The sequence below is a fragment of the Mustela erminea genome, chromosome 3 (assembly GCF_009829155.1).
Source record: "Mustela erminea isolate mMusErm1 chromosome 3, mMusErm1.Pri, whole genome shotgun sequence".
In the NCBI taxonomy this organism is placed as follows: domain Eukaryota; kingdom Metazoa; phylum Chordata; class Mammalia; order Carnivora; family Mustelidae; genus Mustela; species Mustela erminea.
In genome coordinates, this window is record NC_045616.1 from 70614745 (window position 1) to 70631702 (window position 16958).

General features: G+C 38.0%; 1 protein-coding gene across 3 annotated transcripts in view; it reads left to right on the forward strand.

Annotated features, from left to right (window-relative positions):
* The window catches only part of SGTB (small glutamine rich tetratricopeptide repeat containing beta), a 43721-nt gene extending 27676 nt beyond the window's left edge, over window positions 1–16045 (forward strand). For 2 of the 3 annotated variants that reach the window (XM_032336119.1, XM_032336121.1), the window contains 6 exons: window positions 4866–4970; window positions 9276–9414; window positions 9519–9581; window positions 12616–12653; window positions 12883–12966; window positions 14032–16045. In XM_032336119.1, coding sequence (XP_032192010.1) covers window positions 4866–4970; window positions 9276–9414; window positions 9519–9581; window positions 12616–12653; window positions 12883–12966; window positions 14032–14143 — 541 coding nt within the window. In that variant the 3' untranslated portion in view covers window positions 14144–16045. The remainder of the gene's footprint in view (window positions 1–4865; window positions 4971–9275; window positions 9415–9518; window positions 9582–12615; window positions 12654–12882; window positions 12967–14031) is intronic. The other variant, XM_032336120.1, reaches the window with a different exon arrangement.
* Window positions 16046–16958: the final 913 nt, after the last annotated feature.

Here is a 16958-nt window from a genome sequence, read left to right on the forward strand (position 1 = left end):
CATCCCATCATTTTCCTTTTTAAAATTTCATTATTTTCACTGTTCTTCCTACTCCATTCTTCTTTCTACTCTATGCACATGGAATGTGAAATTTGCTGACATGCTGACATGTTGAGACGTCTCTCCATGCTTTCATGTGCACTGCCTAGAATGCTTTCTACCTTATTTAATTGGCCAGCTGCCAGCCATCCTTCAAGACCCTGCTAGTGTTGCTTTTGGAAAGATTTTCTAAATTTTTTTTCTTCCCAATCTCCTGTTCATGCTCTGCACACTTCTCCACCATGTCCTATGGAATGGTGCTGTCCAGATGGTAGGTCCTAGCCACATGCGGCTGGTCAAATGTAAGTTAAACTTAATAAAATAAAAAATTCCATCCCTCAGTTGCACTACCATATTACATGCACTGTTTAGCCACGTGTGGGCAAGGGGCTACTGTATTGGATAGCACAAAAAAAGAATATACTTATCACAAAAAGTTCTATTAGCTCCTGCAGGGTTAACTATACTTTTCACATGTTGCCTCTCCCTTTGATGCTTTGTTGATACTTCTTTCGATTCCACTGTTGCACTTACACTATTATTTATTTACATGTGTTTTTCTCTATTAGTGAAAGATTGGAGGGCAGAGATATAGCCTCTTCATCTATGTGTCTTTGGCTTGGATTTCAGGGTTTAGCATATTATAGTTTTCAACAAAAGTTTGAGTTGAATTGACATAGTGAATTTTGGAAGGGAGAATTGCCTCCACCTGAAAGACTTCTAATACTGAAACAGTTGTATGTCAGCATGTTTTATAAATATATACATAGATATGATTATAAATAATATAGTAGATTTGTTATATAATATATATTTAGGAAAATAAATTTAAAGCTATTTAAAACGCATTTCAACTTACTGAAAGAGTAATACATGAACATCTTTATATGCTTATTATAGAGTCGAAAATAGCTAACATTTGCCATGTTTACTTCTTCTTTCTTTCTCTCTTTCTCTCTGTGTCTGTGGGGGTGTGTGACTATGTGTATTAAGTTTTCTTGCTTGTCCTAAATCCTTCAGTTATATCTCCTAAGAATGAGAATATATTCTGCATAATTATCATGCCATTCACCTGTAGGAAAATTAGTGTTAATATTGACATTTCTTCATTTGTCCCTAGAATACCTTCAATAACTCTGTCTTTGATCCAGAAGCTAATCAGCGTTTGTGTTTTGCATTTTGAGATGTTACTTTTGTCTCTTAATCTAGAATATATTACTGGTTCTTTATTTTTATTTATTTATTTTTTTTTTTTTTAAAAGATTTTATTCATTTATTTGACAGAGAGAGATCACAAGCAGGTAGAGAGGCAGGCAGAGAGAGAGGAAGAAGCAGGCTCCCCGCTGAACAAAGAGCCCGACGTGAGGCTCGATCCCAGGACCCCGAGATCATGACCTGAGCCGAAGGCAGTGGCTTAACCCACTGAGCCACCCAGGCGCCCCTGGTTCTTTATTTTTATTTTTTTTTTTATGACATAGACATTTTTGAAGAGTTCAGACCAGTGATTTTATAGCATGTGCCATAATCTGGCTTTGTGTGATTGCTTCCTTATTATAATTTTAGGTTAAAGTGTGGTATGAAGCCCACATAAATAATTTTGTGTGCCATTTATTACATTATAGCAGGAGGCACATAATTTCAAACTGTCCATTAGTGATGATTCTAAGTTTGATATCTTAGGGTGGTGACCATCATATCTATTATTTTTTTTGTAATTATAATTAAACCTTATCTGTAGGGTCAGATCATGTGAATATCCCATTCCCCAGCAATTTTTACTCAGTGTTTTACCATCTGTTTATGATCTTTCTTTGAATCATTAAAACACTGATGGTTACAAAATGGTGATTATCTGATTTTATCATTTCTTTTACATGTATTTTCTCACACATTTTTGTAAAGAAGAGCTTTCTTTCTACTCCTCTCTTTTCTACTTTCCTCCTTCTGTCTACCCCAACTTTTTTGAGTATCATTATGGACTAATGAATTTTTAAAATAGCTATTAAATATGTTATAATTGCCATAATTTTATTTTTGGCACTTAAATTTATCCCATATTTGGCTAGTGGGAGCCCTTTAAACTGGCTATGGTGTCCTTTTATTTAACTTTGTTTTGAACATTTTCTTGCTTCCTGAGACAACAAGGTATTCCACATTTGCCTGTACATTCTTTGCCCTAGACCTGAGCTCAGCTATTTCTACAAGTAGCCCCTATTCCTGTTAGTGGAAAATAGTATTTAGAAACCAAGATTTGGTCACAAGACATGATCATTGATACTGAAGTGTTATTGCTTCTTCAGTGAACAAGCTAGGAAATATGACTTTTGAATAATCTTTGGTTTATACAGATACATTCAATTTGCATCCCATTGTCACAGAAATCTCCCTGACCTTTCCCCATTTTATGTGATATTTTTTTAAAAGATTTATTTGTTTATTTATTTGACAGAGAGACCACAAGTAGACAGAGAGGCAGGCAGAGAGAGAGAAAGAGAGAGAGAGAGAGAAGCAGGCTCCCTGCCGAGCAGAGAGCCCGACGCGGGACTCGATCCCAGGACCCCGAGATCATGACCTGAGCCGAAGGCAGCGGCTTAACCCACTGAGCCACCCAGGAGCCCCTTTATGTGGATTTCTTTTCTTCCACAGTGAAAATCCTATTTTCAAACAGCACCAGTATATTTACTCATTAGGTCTACCCTTCAATATTCTTCAGTTGATAGTACAATACTAATATTATACCTCTAGCAAGCCTACTAAGTAAACTTTACAGTTTCTTTTCTCCTTAGAGTCCATCTGATTTAAGATATATACTCAGAATACTACTTGAAAGTTACTAGATTTCTTTTTGATCTATAGTTAGCATCATTTTTCTGTTTGACTCAGTTTCAAGGTTTGCTTTGTCATCCTTTTTGAAGCTTATTCCCATTTTTATCCCATCTACCCCAGGCCCACCCATCCTCTATGAGAGTGAGAATTTTCATATAAGTTTGATTTCTGAACCATGTAAATATTTTCCATATAATTAAACAAACAGGATGGTCAGTAATAATGACTCTGTCCTCAACTATGCTTTTTGCTTTGTGTCTGATATTTGTGTTCCTACATCAGCTATTTTTGCTTGGTTTTCAGTTGGCCTGATTTTCTTTTTCTATCCCTTTCTTTAACCTGTGTGTGATTATGTTCTGGTGAAATGTATACAATTTGAGAAACTGATTTTTATCTAGGTTACTTTGTAGGTGCTTTTATGTTTGAATTGTTTTTCTGCAGTGATCTTCTTTGGTTCCCTCTGTCTTTCCTGCTTTTTTTTTTTTTTTTTTTTTTTGCCTTCTATGGTAGTGATTGAGTTATTTTTACTTCATTTTTTCTTTCTAATTATTTGGAAGTGATACATTCTAAATGCCTTCTTTTAAAAAAGATTTTTTTAAAAAAAGATTTTATTTATTCATTTGACAGAGATCACAAGTAGGCAGAGAGGCAGGCAGAGAGAGAGGGGGAAGCAGGCTCCCCACTGAGCAGAGAGTCCAATGTGGGGACTGATCCCAGGACCCTGATACCATGACCTGAGCCGAAGGCAGAGGCTTAACCCAGTGAGCCACCCAGACGCCCCTTAATGGTCATTTTTAATGTCCATCCTTCTTATGCTGGTTAGTTTGTGTTAAATGTTCAATCAAATAAATTCATTACTCTTTTTCAGAGTAGAAATCAGGTTTGTTGAATTCTGGACTTAACACTTAAATTTTTTTTTTTTTCACTGAAAGGACACTATGTTTATTTATTTTTTTTAATTTTATAATCTTAATTTGAAGAGAGTCTCAGTCATCCTATATGAAGAAAAATTGAGAGGAAACTGGACTGACCACCACCTTTCCTTCATAGCCTGCCATTACCTTCCCCCCACACCCCTCCCAGGAACCTATGCACTGTTGAGGCCAGGAATATTATTTTGATTACTGCTCTCTCCATTATGCCTAGAAAAGCATCTGTGCATTAGCTAGACCTCAACAGATATATTAGTTGAGTGAATAAGTAGAAATATTTAGTCTGCAGAAGAGTGAATGGGGCAGTAGTGGGAGTGGGATGGAGGGCAGGAGACATGGTGGAATGTTTTAGTTTGAAGAGCTTGCATCTAGGATAATCATTCTGCTTGTTTAGTACGGCCCTCAGGGTTGAAGTGAGCATGGCAGCAGGGAAGCAGAGGGCTTAATCTACTATCAGGATTGTGTAAGGAATAGGAAGGAGCTTCATTATACCATCAGCCCCTGGAATCACATTATTCCAGGAGAGTTCTGTTAGAGGTAACTGGAAAAGATTCAGTAGTTCTTAATTGCTCTGAGATTCTGTGAGAAGTGGATGGAATGCATTGCCGTCCTTCATTTGCAGCCAGATTTAGGTACACAGGTAGGTTAAAGTTTCATCTTAGACTTGACCGATGATAATCTTAACCCTACTAGTAAAGTGATCATTTAAGAGCATAGCACTGGGTAGCCATCATTTCTGCATGCTTCCCTAGTAATCCCACGTGTCCTGGAGCTTTCATTTTTTGGTTTTGGCAAATCAGAAAAGCAATAAGTAGGTAGACTGCTTGTGTGATTTGCTTATTTGTCTTTTCTCTAACAAAACAGTGAAAGGCAATCTGCATATTTTCTCTGTATTTTACTTTTGAATTATCTTTTTGTTTGGTTATAGAGTTATCTTAGTTTGATTTAGATACTTACTGGCAGTGATATACAAATTGGGACAAAGAAAATGTAGTTTTATAGTACGTAACAATCTAAATTAGTGTCTTGTGGTCTGCTTCTAATAAAAATCTCTTCTCTTTCTCTTAGGGCTGCTGCTCAGAGTAAATTAGGTCACTACACGGACGCAATAAAGGACTGTGAGAAAGCAATAGCAATTGATTCAAAATACAGCAAGGCCTATGGGAGAATGGGGTAAGCTCAGGCAAAATGTTCAAAGTGGTACTAGGGAGTATCAGACTTGTTGGTCTTAATGGTTTGTTTTTCAGTTTCCTGCTTAAATACTGCAAGGAAGATCAATATACCATTGAAGAGAGGAAATGACTGCAACTTCTTTGACTTGGGATGTATGATGAATGTATGTATGATGCATGGTTGGTTGTTGGGGAAAATCATACAACCGTATTGAGTAGACTTACTTCATATTCAGGGCCACAAATCCCAAACGAGCACTCAGTATTTTGACGGACAATCCTACTATACTTCCTTCTGCCTTCACCTTATCACGCTCTTCCCACCTTCTCTTCTCTCTTCAGATTTCCACCACACACTCCATGGCGACTCTCCGCTCGTGCCTGCCTTGCACTTAATTGAGAAAATAGATGCATTTAGAAGAAAAGTAACTCCTCTTGCTTCTGAATGAACGAATCCACCTGCCTTTGTACCCTCAGTGACTGCCTTTTGTTCCTGTTTAGATGGAAGGGTTCTTTTCTCAGACTTGCCTTCACTCATGCCTTAGATCTTGTCTCTTTGTACCTCTCCTTTGTCTTCTGCAACACCAGATTTCCTACCTTCAAAAGTGACAGTGACTCCATGCAGAAAGTTCATAGGAAATCACCCATTGGAACTATCCTTTTCCCAGCGAGGCCATTTCCCAACTCTTCTTTCTCTGAATGGCTCCCTTGGCTACCTGTGTTTGCTGTCTCATCTCCCTCAGGTCTCATTTGCTCTCCACTTAGTCTGATAGGGCCTTCATCTCTGTCACTCTGACAGCCCTGTTCACAGTCCCAAGTTGACTGTATTTTGCCACGGCCAGTGTTCCCATGTGTATCCTTACCCTGCCCCATGTTTTAGTAGTTGGCATGATTAACTTTTTTTTCTTTTAAGGTTAATTATTTATTTAAGTAATTTCTGTACTACCCAACGTCACATGCTCTTCCAACTGAGTTACCCAGATGCCCTGGCACAATTAACTTATTTTTGAAATACTTTATTCTCTCCACTTCTGTGACATCACACTTCCTGGTTCTCCTTCTACTTCACTGGATGCTCTTTCCCAGTCTCCCTTGCTGGCTCTTCCTTCTCTACCACCTCTAAATAATGGTTAATTTCAGGGCTCTCTCCTCTGATGCTGCCATTTTTCTGTTCTCAATTGTGATTGCATCCTATTCCATGCTTTTAAATTCCATCTACAGTCAGTACTCATTATTCATGGATTCTGTATTTAGGAATTTGCATACATGCTGAAATTTTTTTTGTAATCCCCAAATCAGTAATCGCTGTGCTTTTGTGGTCATTCACAGAAGGGTAAAAAATTTGAGTCACCTGTCAGCAGAGGCCTGGTGAGATGGTGCTCTGCCTTTTTGTTTTAGCTTTCATGCTATAAACGAGTGTCATTTTCAGTCTTTCTAGGGCTGTATTTTTTTTCTTTTTGCATTTGCATGCCTTTTGTGATTGATTTCCTTGTTTACAATGGCCCCCAAAATGTAGGCTGAAGTGTTGACTAGTGTTCCTAATCATAAGAAGGCTACAGTGTGCCTTATGAAGAAAACATAATTTTTGATCAGAAATGAGTTGTGCTGTTGGCTATTGGCTAATGAATCATTAATATATAATTTATAGATATATATAATGCATATAATATATATAATTAATAATATATATTAAATAAGGTTTCTTTAAAAAGAAACACATAATATAATGTTTGTTTTTTTTTAAAAGATTTTTTTTTAAAATTTATTTATTTGACAGAGAGATCACAAGTAGGTAGAGAGGCAGGCAGAGAGAAAGGGAGGAAGCAGGCTCCCCGCTGAGCAGAGAGCCAGATGTGGGGCTCGATCCCAGGACCCTGGGTTCATGACCTGAGCTGAAGGCAGAGGCTTTAACCCACTGAGCCACCCAGGCGCCCCTAGATTATGTTTTGATCTGTTCATGAAAATGTTGTGATCAAAAGCTCACAGGAACACAGTCCTCTATTCCCTCGAGGAACAGTTGTTCAGTATTTGCTAATTTATTGTTTGTTATATTCTTTATAGAATATAACTACTGTTGTTAACGAGTTTCAACTGTATATGAAGATGCAGCTCTTAAGTTACATGTCTGAACTCCATACTCATATATTCAACTGCTTTTCATGTTTGATGTTTGATAGGCATTTAAAGCTTCCCCTGGGGCAAATAATACATTATATGTTAATCTAAAAAAAAAAAAAAAAGGAAAAAAAAGCTTAATATGCCCCCCAAAGAACTTTTTTTTTTTTTTTTAAGATTTTTAATTTATTTTTCAGAGAGAGAGAGAGCAAGCACAGGCAGACAGAGAGGCAGGCAGAGTCAGAAGGAGAAGTAGGCTCCCTGCTGAGCAAGGAGCCCGATGTGGGACTCGATGTGGGACTCGATCCCAGGACGCTGGGATCATGACCTGAGCCAAAGGCAGCTGCTTAACCAACTGAGCCACCCAGGCATCCCTCCACAAAGAACTTTTGTTCCCTTCTTAAATCTTTCCCATCTCAGTAAATGGTACCATCGTTCACCTCCCAGTACCAAAAGGTCAGAAGCCTAGGAGTCATCCTTCATTCTTATGCCTGGCACAACTAATCTATCAGCAACTCCTGTCAATTCTGGTTTCCATATATATCTTGAACTCAAGCAGTGAATGTGATCTTGTTTCTAAACCTAGTTCAAATTACTGTCTCTTACCGAGGTTACTACTGTAGCTTCATAACTGGTCCCCCTGCTGCCATTCTGCCCATACCCATGGTGATCATCTTCAGAAAAGCCAGAGTGATTATTCTTTCTTTTCTTCTTCTTCTTTTTTTTTAAGAGATGGGGAGAGAGAGACAGAGGAGAAGGGAGAAGGGGCAGAGGGAGAGAGAATCTTAAGCTCTGCACCCAGCACAGAGCCTAACATGGGGCCCAGTCTCACAACCCTGAGATCATGACCTGAGCCAAAATCAGAGTGAATGTTCTAATGCATAAATCAGATCTGTCACTCCATTGCAACCACAATAAAATCCAGACTCCAAACCATGGTCTTACATGATCTGGCATCTCATTATTCCCTGACATCATCTTTCCACACTTTATTTTCTGTGCTCTCTCCTTATCAGCTTTTGTCTCGTTCCTTAAGTATACCAAACACATCACTCTCAGAGCCATTGTGTTTACCATGTCTTCTGTTCAGAATGCTCTTCCTTTGATTTTTCATGTAACTGCTTTCTACTCATCACTCAGGTCTTTTCACTGTGGCTGTCTTTGAGCAGCTCCCCCTTTCCTTAATATTATGATTTTATTTGCATGTTTATTACTTGTCTTTCCAGGTAGGATGGAATTTTCTTAAACTCAAGGACTTTCATCTTTCTCATTGTGAACTATAAAATACTGTCTGGTGTGAAGTAGGGTTTCAGTAAATACCTATTGATTGTTGATCCATTGAGGACTCTGAACAAAGATCTTTCATTGTTGACGAGAAGAAAATGAATTAGGTTCTGCGAATTTTTCTGGGGTTAGACACTGTGTTCTGTCTTGATCAGACATCTGGGCGCTAAGTCATCCAAGAAAGAAGTGGAGTAATTTGTTAAAAACAAGTCTACAATATAAACAAACCTCAATACTATCTACCTATATATGCCAATATCGTATTAGTTCTTAAGTAATTTTCTGATAAATTCTACCTAGGTAGAAAATAACAAAATAATGAACTTTTTGATCTGTGCCTGGGATAAAAATGCATTGGGTTGTAAAGATGCTAATTTTATCTACTTCACAGCTAACATGTCTTCTTTACATGTCCACTGATAATCCATTGCCCATTTTTATTTTTTATTTTTTTAATGGCAAGTTGATATTTATTGTGGCTCAGTGCCTTTGTTAGGAAGATGGAAGAAAGCAGGACATTCAGTCCTTAAAATGGTTTTAGCATCATGGAGTTACAGTGGCCATAGGTTGTTAGCTCACATCTTTGCGGATCTTTATCATTCATAAGGCAATTACTTCACATATGAGGCTTACAATTGGAAGGGTAGGTTAAGTTTCATTTCTTAGCATTAAATTCATGACTTATAGGATGGCCAAAGTTGTCAGCAAGTAGAAAGGAGAGAGTCCAGACTTACAGAATCTTGGAATTAGAAGGAATTCTCGTGATATTTGCCTGAATCCTAGTACAGTGAATCTAGTAAGCGTAATCTGGATTCAAATTGAATACCGAGATAGATGTTTGACTATTGGTGATGTTCTGATGTTCTTTAATCATGTATCTTCTACTCTCATGTTTTCTTCTTTTCAGATTGGCCCTCACTGCCATAAATAAATTTGAAGAAGCAGTTACAAGTTATCAAAAGGCATTAGATCTTGACCCTGAGAATGATTCTTATAAGTCAAATCTGAAAATAGCAGAACAGAAGTTAAGAGAGGTATCTAGTCCTGTAAGTTATTAATGGCAGATGAGGGAAATATTTTCTGTCATTCTCAATTTGTTATAATCAAACTATAGTGGTTGGAATAATTCTCAGCTATAATTGTTTTACAGACAGGAACTGGATTGAGCTTTGACATGGCTAGCTTAATAAATAATCCAGCCTTCATTAGTATGGTGAGTATTATTTCCTTTTCTGCTCTCTGGCTCTGTTTTCCATAGAGCTTTATGGTTCCCAAACTTTTAGAAATAAATACTGGAGCTTTTGTGGTGATGGTGGTGGTAGAGTGGGGATACAATGTTCTGGCTCAGGTTTTTAACCTTTTTATCTTTTTGTGAAAAAGCCATGGAGAGAAGCCCACAGATTCCCTGAAAATGTATAAAAAATTTTGTATATACGTGCACGTATACATTTTTCTATGGAGAACTGTATTTTTCATCCAGTTGGCAAAGGGTTCTGCATATCTACAAAAGTTTTAAAACAACTCTTTTCCATGAAAGTAGCCCTAGGAAGATCTTTAATAATTGAAGTCTGAGTAGTTTTTCATGGTACCCTAAGCTCTCCTCCCTCTCACGGTCTGCTTACTTTCGATCCTGAGTTTATTTGAACTTTTAGTAGAATCCTCAGATGTATGTATTTTGTCCTTCAAAACAACAAAATGACTCTTGGATCCTTTTAAAAACACACCTGTTCTGGTCCAGTTTGTGGAAACTCTGATTTAGTGGCTTGGGAAGTTACCCAAGCATATAAACCTCCTTCAGTGATTATTTCTGGTTGAGAACCATTTGTTCCACCACATGCCATGCCCTTGGAAGGCAGCAGTACCACCTGAATTCCTCTTTGGTTCTTACAAAAAAGTGTGTCACGCATCCATGGAATCATTGAATTGAAATGCACAGATGGCTCACTCTCAGTGAGATAAAGAAGTCTTTTAAACAATTATTAGGTCTGTAGGAATTAGCTGTTTACAATTGGTAGTTGAGATCTTGGTAGACAGTAGGTAATTTTTGAATCACTCACTCCAAATGAGGTGTTGGGAAAGCCACCACTTGCTTTTAATTATCAGAGAGATAATTATTTGGCTGACTTGCACATAATTCACTAACTCTTCTCATGTCTCAGGATTGAGCCCATCACATTTAAGTTGGTCTCTTCATAGGTTTTGTGACATTTTTAGCATTGTTACCCATTTCCAGGCCTCAGGTTATGCTATTGTAGAAGGATGTGAAAATCGATTTTTTTTTTTTTTTTTTTTTAGTTTCAGATTTGTCTTAGCCCTCAAGATGTTATGTACCAAAGTGAAGTGTTGCAGAAGGCGGCAGTTAAAAACATACTGTGCGACTTGTGAAGAGAGTGAGGTTGATAGTAAGAGGATTTGTGGAGAAAGCTATTGAAGTTACAGAGCCTTTTTCCATATGTGAGGGAATGAAGGGGGCCTGCCTTCCTCTGAAGCCCACAAAGAGGGCTTTTCTGGCCCACTCAGAGAGCTTTCTAGATGGCCCTCAGTAGGCTGGTGTCTGACCTTTTGGGTATAGAAGACTGTGTGGTTTAGCAGTGGAGTGGAGGGGTGTTTTCTGTGGACCAAGATGAGCACATGTGCTCAGAAGTTAGTCCAGTGTGATCTGCCCAGAAAGGCCTCTTGGAAGGTGACACGACTATAACAGAGTCTCTAGAGGAGGACTACAAAGAACCTGGGACTAAAGGGAAAGTCATAGTGTTCATCCAGAGTAAGTTACTCTTCTCAGAGGATAGATGAGAAATACCCAGAGGGGTGGGGGTGGGAGATGTTTCTGAAGGACCTGAGAGCCCCAGGAGAGACCCTGAGTAGTTGTAAACAATCTGTACATCCAAAGAGCATCAATGCAAAACCACTGAGATAGTACCAGTCATCAACTTTCCTGTACCCCTGACTCCCATGACTCTTGTGCAGCCTGCTGGCAGAAGAGGCACAGAAGCACTGTGGTGAAAAAGAACAGGCAGTTGTGCCTCTGTCTTCTGGTGCAACTGGCCCATGCGAAGTAGGCCCAGGCTGGGGAGGGGAAACGCTTTGCCTATAAATGAAGTGTTATGTATATGGTTATTACAGTGAATAAGATGTGCAGTACTGAACCAGAGGTCATTTTCTAACTTAAAGTGACTATAGAGGGGGGCACCTGGGTAGTTCAGTTGGTTGGGCATCGGCCTTTGGCTCAGGTCATGATTCTGGGGTCCTGGGATCAAATCTAAGGTTGGGCTCCCTGCTTAGTGGGGAGTCTGATTCTCCCTCTGCCTCTGTCCCTCCACTCATCCTCTCACTTTCTCAAATAAATTAAAAAAAAAAAAAAAAAGGCAACTAGAGGACTGTTTACTTAAAAGCGACCAGAAAAGCCCTAGGATCTGCTCTGTATTTCCTCTAGGTCCTAGAATCTAGAAGAGGATGAACTGCTTTTATAGAATCAGATTGAAAGGGCTGTGAAACAAAAGGCTTTCTATTTATAGCTCATAAATCCTGCTTTTTCTGTGTAATGTCCACAGTACTTGTGTGTTGGTGCAGGGGCACTAATCCCAACCAAGACTTGAGGAAAGTTAATGAATTGTTTGCAAGTAAGTCAGACAGTTCTCTTTATGGCAATGAAAGCAAGTGATGGCTTTTTCCAACACCTCATGTAGGGTCAGTAAATCAAAATTACTGTCTACAAAAGATTTAGACTAAATGTTACATGAACATTTAAGGCAAAACAAAAACCAAAACCAAAAACTGATATGCTTTCAAAACAGAAAGTTTTACAAGTGACCTGAGCTGAAGGCAGACACTTAACCGACTGAGCCACCCAGGCATCCCATTTGCGATGTATTTTCAATGCCATTTTTTCCTAGTACTTCCTCTTTTTTTACATTCATTCATTTTGTTTAAAAGTACACTAAAACTAGGGGCACCTGGGTGGCTCAGTTGGTTAAGCGTCCAACTGTTGGTTTTGGCTCTGGCCATGATCTCAGGGTCATGAGACCGAGCCCTGTGTCAGGCATGGAGCCTGTTTGGGATTCTACCCTCACCCCTCCATTTCATGCACGCGTGTTCTCTCTCAAAAAAAAAAGTACACTAAAACTCTTAACAGTGTTAAAACATACATGGTTTAGCTTTCATTCCTGTTTTTTTTTTTTTTTTAATCTTGGTTAAAGATCCTTAAATATTAACTGCCTTTAATGGGAGATGCCATTTTTCAATTCCAGGCAGCAAGTTTAATGCAGAATCCTCAAGTTCAGCAGCTGTAAGTATATTTTCCCTCCCAGCTGCCAGGTTCCTAATTTGAGCACATCAGTTCCAAAGTGATAAGTGGTAAATGGTAGATAAATGCCAGCCAATTAGAACTTGGAGCCATTCACATTTGGCCTGACTTCCTACACAGCACGAGTATATTTAACTTATTTCTCCTTAGCCAGTATCCTACTTGTTAAAGAATATACTCCTTCCAGTGATGTATCTCTTGCCTATTCTAGAATGTCAGGAATGATGACAAATGCTATTGGGGGACCTGCTGCTGGAGTTGGGGGACTAACTGACCTGTCTAGCCTCATCCAAGCGTAAGTGTTACTTAAATAGAAATACTAAAAAAATTTGTTTGATAGCTTGTCTCTAAAGTGAAGGGACCAGGGCTTTCTTTAAAAATTTTTTTCTTTGACTATTCATATCAGTGGCTTCATTGTTACTCAATCTAAAGAAGTTCATAACTTGGAATTTCAGACTGAAGGGCAGGAATTCAGATCTGTACCCATGAAAAAGTTTTCCAGCAGATTTGAATAGTTATTCAAGGGTGCAGATGAAAGTCAAATATCTACTTAAAGTATGTACTAATTTAGGTACACTCATATATTTAAAAATGATATATTCCATATATTAATGTCCCGACAATTTAGGTGACTACTTTATTTGAACTTTTTCAATGCATGTCATCACCAGAGGAACTCTTTGATCCTCTCATTACTTAAGCACACTACCTTCACTTCCACCCACATTGCTTAAGATTCTCTGCTTTTTGAATTGATTTTTGCATCTGTGTGTCACGTTGCCCCTGGAAATTTTATATGAAGACACAAGGACCATTTGCTTTTTGTGATCGCAACCATGTAACCCCACTTACAAGATTGCATTTTTTTACAGTGATCTTTACATGGCACGATTATAGTGATATGTAACTCTTGAAGATTATATACTCAGGAATTTGTATTAAGGTTCTTTGCCTTTGTAAAAATCAATTATGTTAGGCAACATATATGTAACCAAAATGGATGTGACACCTATCATATGGTGAGAAGAAAAATTCCTTGTATTATATTTGAGCGCCTGCAATGAAAGCATGTACTGTTCAGCCCTTTGGTTGTTTGTGGTTAAGCATTAGAGGGGCTGGATTTCACCCTGATTTCAGGAAGTCACTTTAGCATGGTTGTTTCATTTCTTATCAAGAACACTGAACTGTAATAATGCTATATGGAGGTATTGGTAGCTTGAAGATCCTAAAATCAGGAGCCTTAGATTGGTTTTTATAGAAAAAGTTCCCTTTGAGCAATACCCACATCCTCTGCGGTTCTGTCTGCATGGGTATGATATGCAAGTTCCCTAATTCATACCACTTTGCTTCTTTACTCCAGGGGACAGCAGTTTGCTCAGCAGATACAGCAACAGAATCCTGAACTCATAGAGCAACTTAGAAATCATATCCGGAGCAGATCATTCAGCAGCAGTACTGAAGAACATTCGTGACTTGACCAGGGACCCTGGCCCAGAGCACAAATGATTATGGCTCTTAAGTGTTTGCTGTAGATAGTGGCCAGAACAAAGACACCTAAGAATTAATCTGTCTAGATGATAGGTTTGTCATAAATAGACTGAACATAACATGACTCCTTTGTAAACAAATGATCAGTAGCCCTGTGGAGTGCCAGTATAGTACTGGACAGGGTTCCATTTTCAAATCTTCATCATCATATTTGTATATTAGACCGAATAGCAGAGTATATATATTGAACAGTAAGGCTGTTTATCGGTGAGCTCTCTAGCTCTGGATTCCCATAAGCAAACCCTTTTGAGTTTGATGGAGATGACCAAGGGGAAAGGTTTCTCATGCTGGTTTAGAAATATCCTGGCCACTGAATAGCATGTCTGGAGAAAAGAAATTTGTTGTCTAGGTTTCATTTTGATAGTGCTGTCAGTACTAAATATAGATCACAGGGGCCAGTACTATCTTTAATGCTGCTTGTTCTGAAGGGTAACACGGAATACTAAGAGCTGGTGGAAAGCAGCATTTGATGCAAGGGTTGTTTTGAAAAGAAAAATAGATGCTGTGAATGTACAGAGAGTGAAGGTAGGATGTTCAGGTTTTCTGCATAGTTCTTAATCAGTCTTGCCTGCAGTTTGGTCTTGATAACATTAGCATGGCCAATTACTCTAAGTACATAATAAAATACATTTAGAAATCCTTAATGGTACTGTTTAGGTCCTTTGTATAACTGTTCAGTTTATCTTGCACAATTTCCCCAGTGGTGACTTTGCCATGGGAACTCTCAAATATATTTACATTTAAATAAGCCAGTGGTTTGACCCTCAAGGATTTTCTAAGTGGCATTTAATTATGTGCATATAAATACTGATTTTTAAAAAACTCACTAATTATTTGATGGATTATAAAAACTTCTATCATTGCTTGTTCATGTAAACCTTTGCTGTAATTTGGCTTGGCATGTTGCTTTTATGCTTAATCTTAATTTGATGCAATGTAAACATTAATAGGGGACTTAAAATATTTCACTGAAATCAGAATTCATAGTAGTTAAGAAATGTGGCATTAAGTATTAATGGCATGGCTTTAACTACAGCGATGGTAAGACCATTCTAACTGGAATTTCTTTTGTTAATTACGGAATTGGTAAAATTGGGTGAACACATAACAATTTCACAAGTGTGAGAGACAACTGAAAAAGTAATATAAAATTAAGTCAGTAATACTCATGATGATCAGGGCCTTACTATAACTATTCTCCTCAGAAGACCTGGAATCTAGAAGTTTAAATACCAACTTTTCCTTTCTTTCCCCTTGTGAGTTTAGAATAATGGTTCTGTAATTTCATGGTAAGAATTCATTAAAAACGAAGTTTCAGAGCCATACTTTCAATTTTATTTAACAGGTCCTGTAGTAAGGCCTAGGAATCACCATTTTAAATAGCATACCAGGTGGTTGTGATGTAGGTCCAAGGACTCTAATTTAGAACAAAAGTAGGGTAGAGGTATCGCCTCAGACCAGCAAATACCCTAATGCCTGCGTTCAGGTTACAAAGATGACCCATATAAATCCATAGTTTTGCCCAGAGAAGAGCAGTACTTAAAATTTTAGATCCTCTGAATTAAATCGCCTGTATTCCATCTAAACCAACTTAATTTTTCATAAATTCAGGTCCTAGTGTTCAAGTGTTAAACAGAATGAAGTACTAACTATTCACATGAAAGTTAGGACTGTTCTGGGGAAAAAAAAAGGTGAAAAGGCGAAAGGTGATCCACAATTAAAAATTAGCTACTCCTGGGGCACCTGGCTGGCTCAGTAGGTAGAGCATGTGACTCTTTGTCTCGGGGTCATGAGTTCAGGCTCCACGTTGGGCATACAGCTTGCTTAGCAACAACAACAAAAATTAGCTACTCTTATCCAGTGGTAAGAGAAAGTTTCTAGCAAAACTATCTTGACTGTGTTAAAATGCTCTTAGATCAATAAAATTGGTAAGCCTATAGATGGCTGACTAGGAAAATAGAGAAAATACAAATCAACAGTACCAGAAGTAAAAGAGGGGATATCACTACAGCCTTTCAGACTTTAAAGGGATAATCAGAAAATAGAGTGACCAACTCTAGGTCCATATACTGAACAACTTACATGAAACAGATGAATTCACTGTAAGATAAAGATTAGCAAAGCTCAGAGAAGAAACAGGTATCCTCCAGAAAAGCAGGTTACAGGCCAAGATGATTTCAGTGGTAAATTCTACTGAATACTTACAGGAGAAATACTATCAAATCTACACTCTCTCTTTCAGAAACAGAAGAAGAGGTAACACTTCGCAACTCATTTTATTTAGCTATTTACTCTGATACCAAAATCAGACAAAGGCATTATAAGAAAAAACACTTTAAAACAATGTCTTGATTTGCTAATATCTATAATTGCGGTAAGCCATTCTTTTTATGAAGCACTGGTCTATTCCTTCCATTTCAACTTTCTAGTTTGTTTCTTGGTTTATATACCACCTAAAACAAATTCAGTTGAGGTATCTGTCCACTGATCTGGATTTCCATACTATTCAAGTCAGTTTTGTTCTTCAAATACCTTCATCACTTTGGAATCACTGCACTGCTAATTATTTCAAGGAAGTTTTGTGCAGATGGATTGTGCTAGCTACTCTTAAAATGATAAGGGATGCCCCAAATACTTTCCTGGCTTATCTGGAACAAGAGGACATTAAAGTAAATCTTTATATACATTCTACTTAGGAATGAGTGGCTTCTGTTAACCATACTTCATTGTAATAGCTAT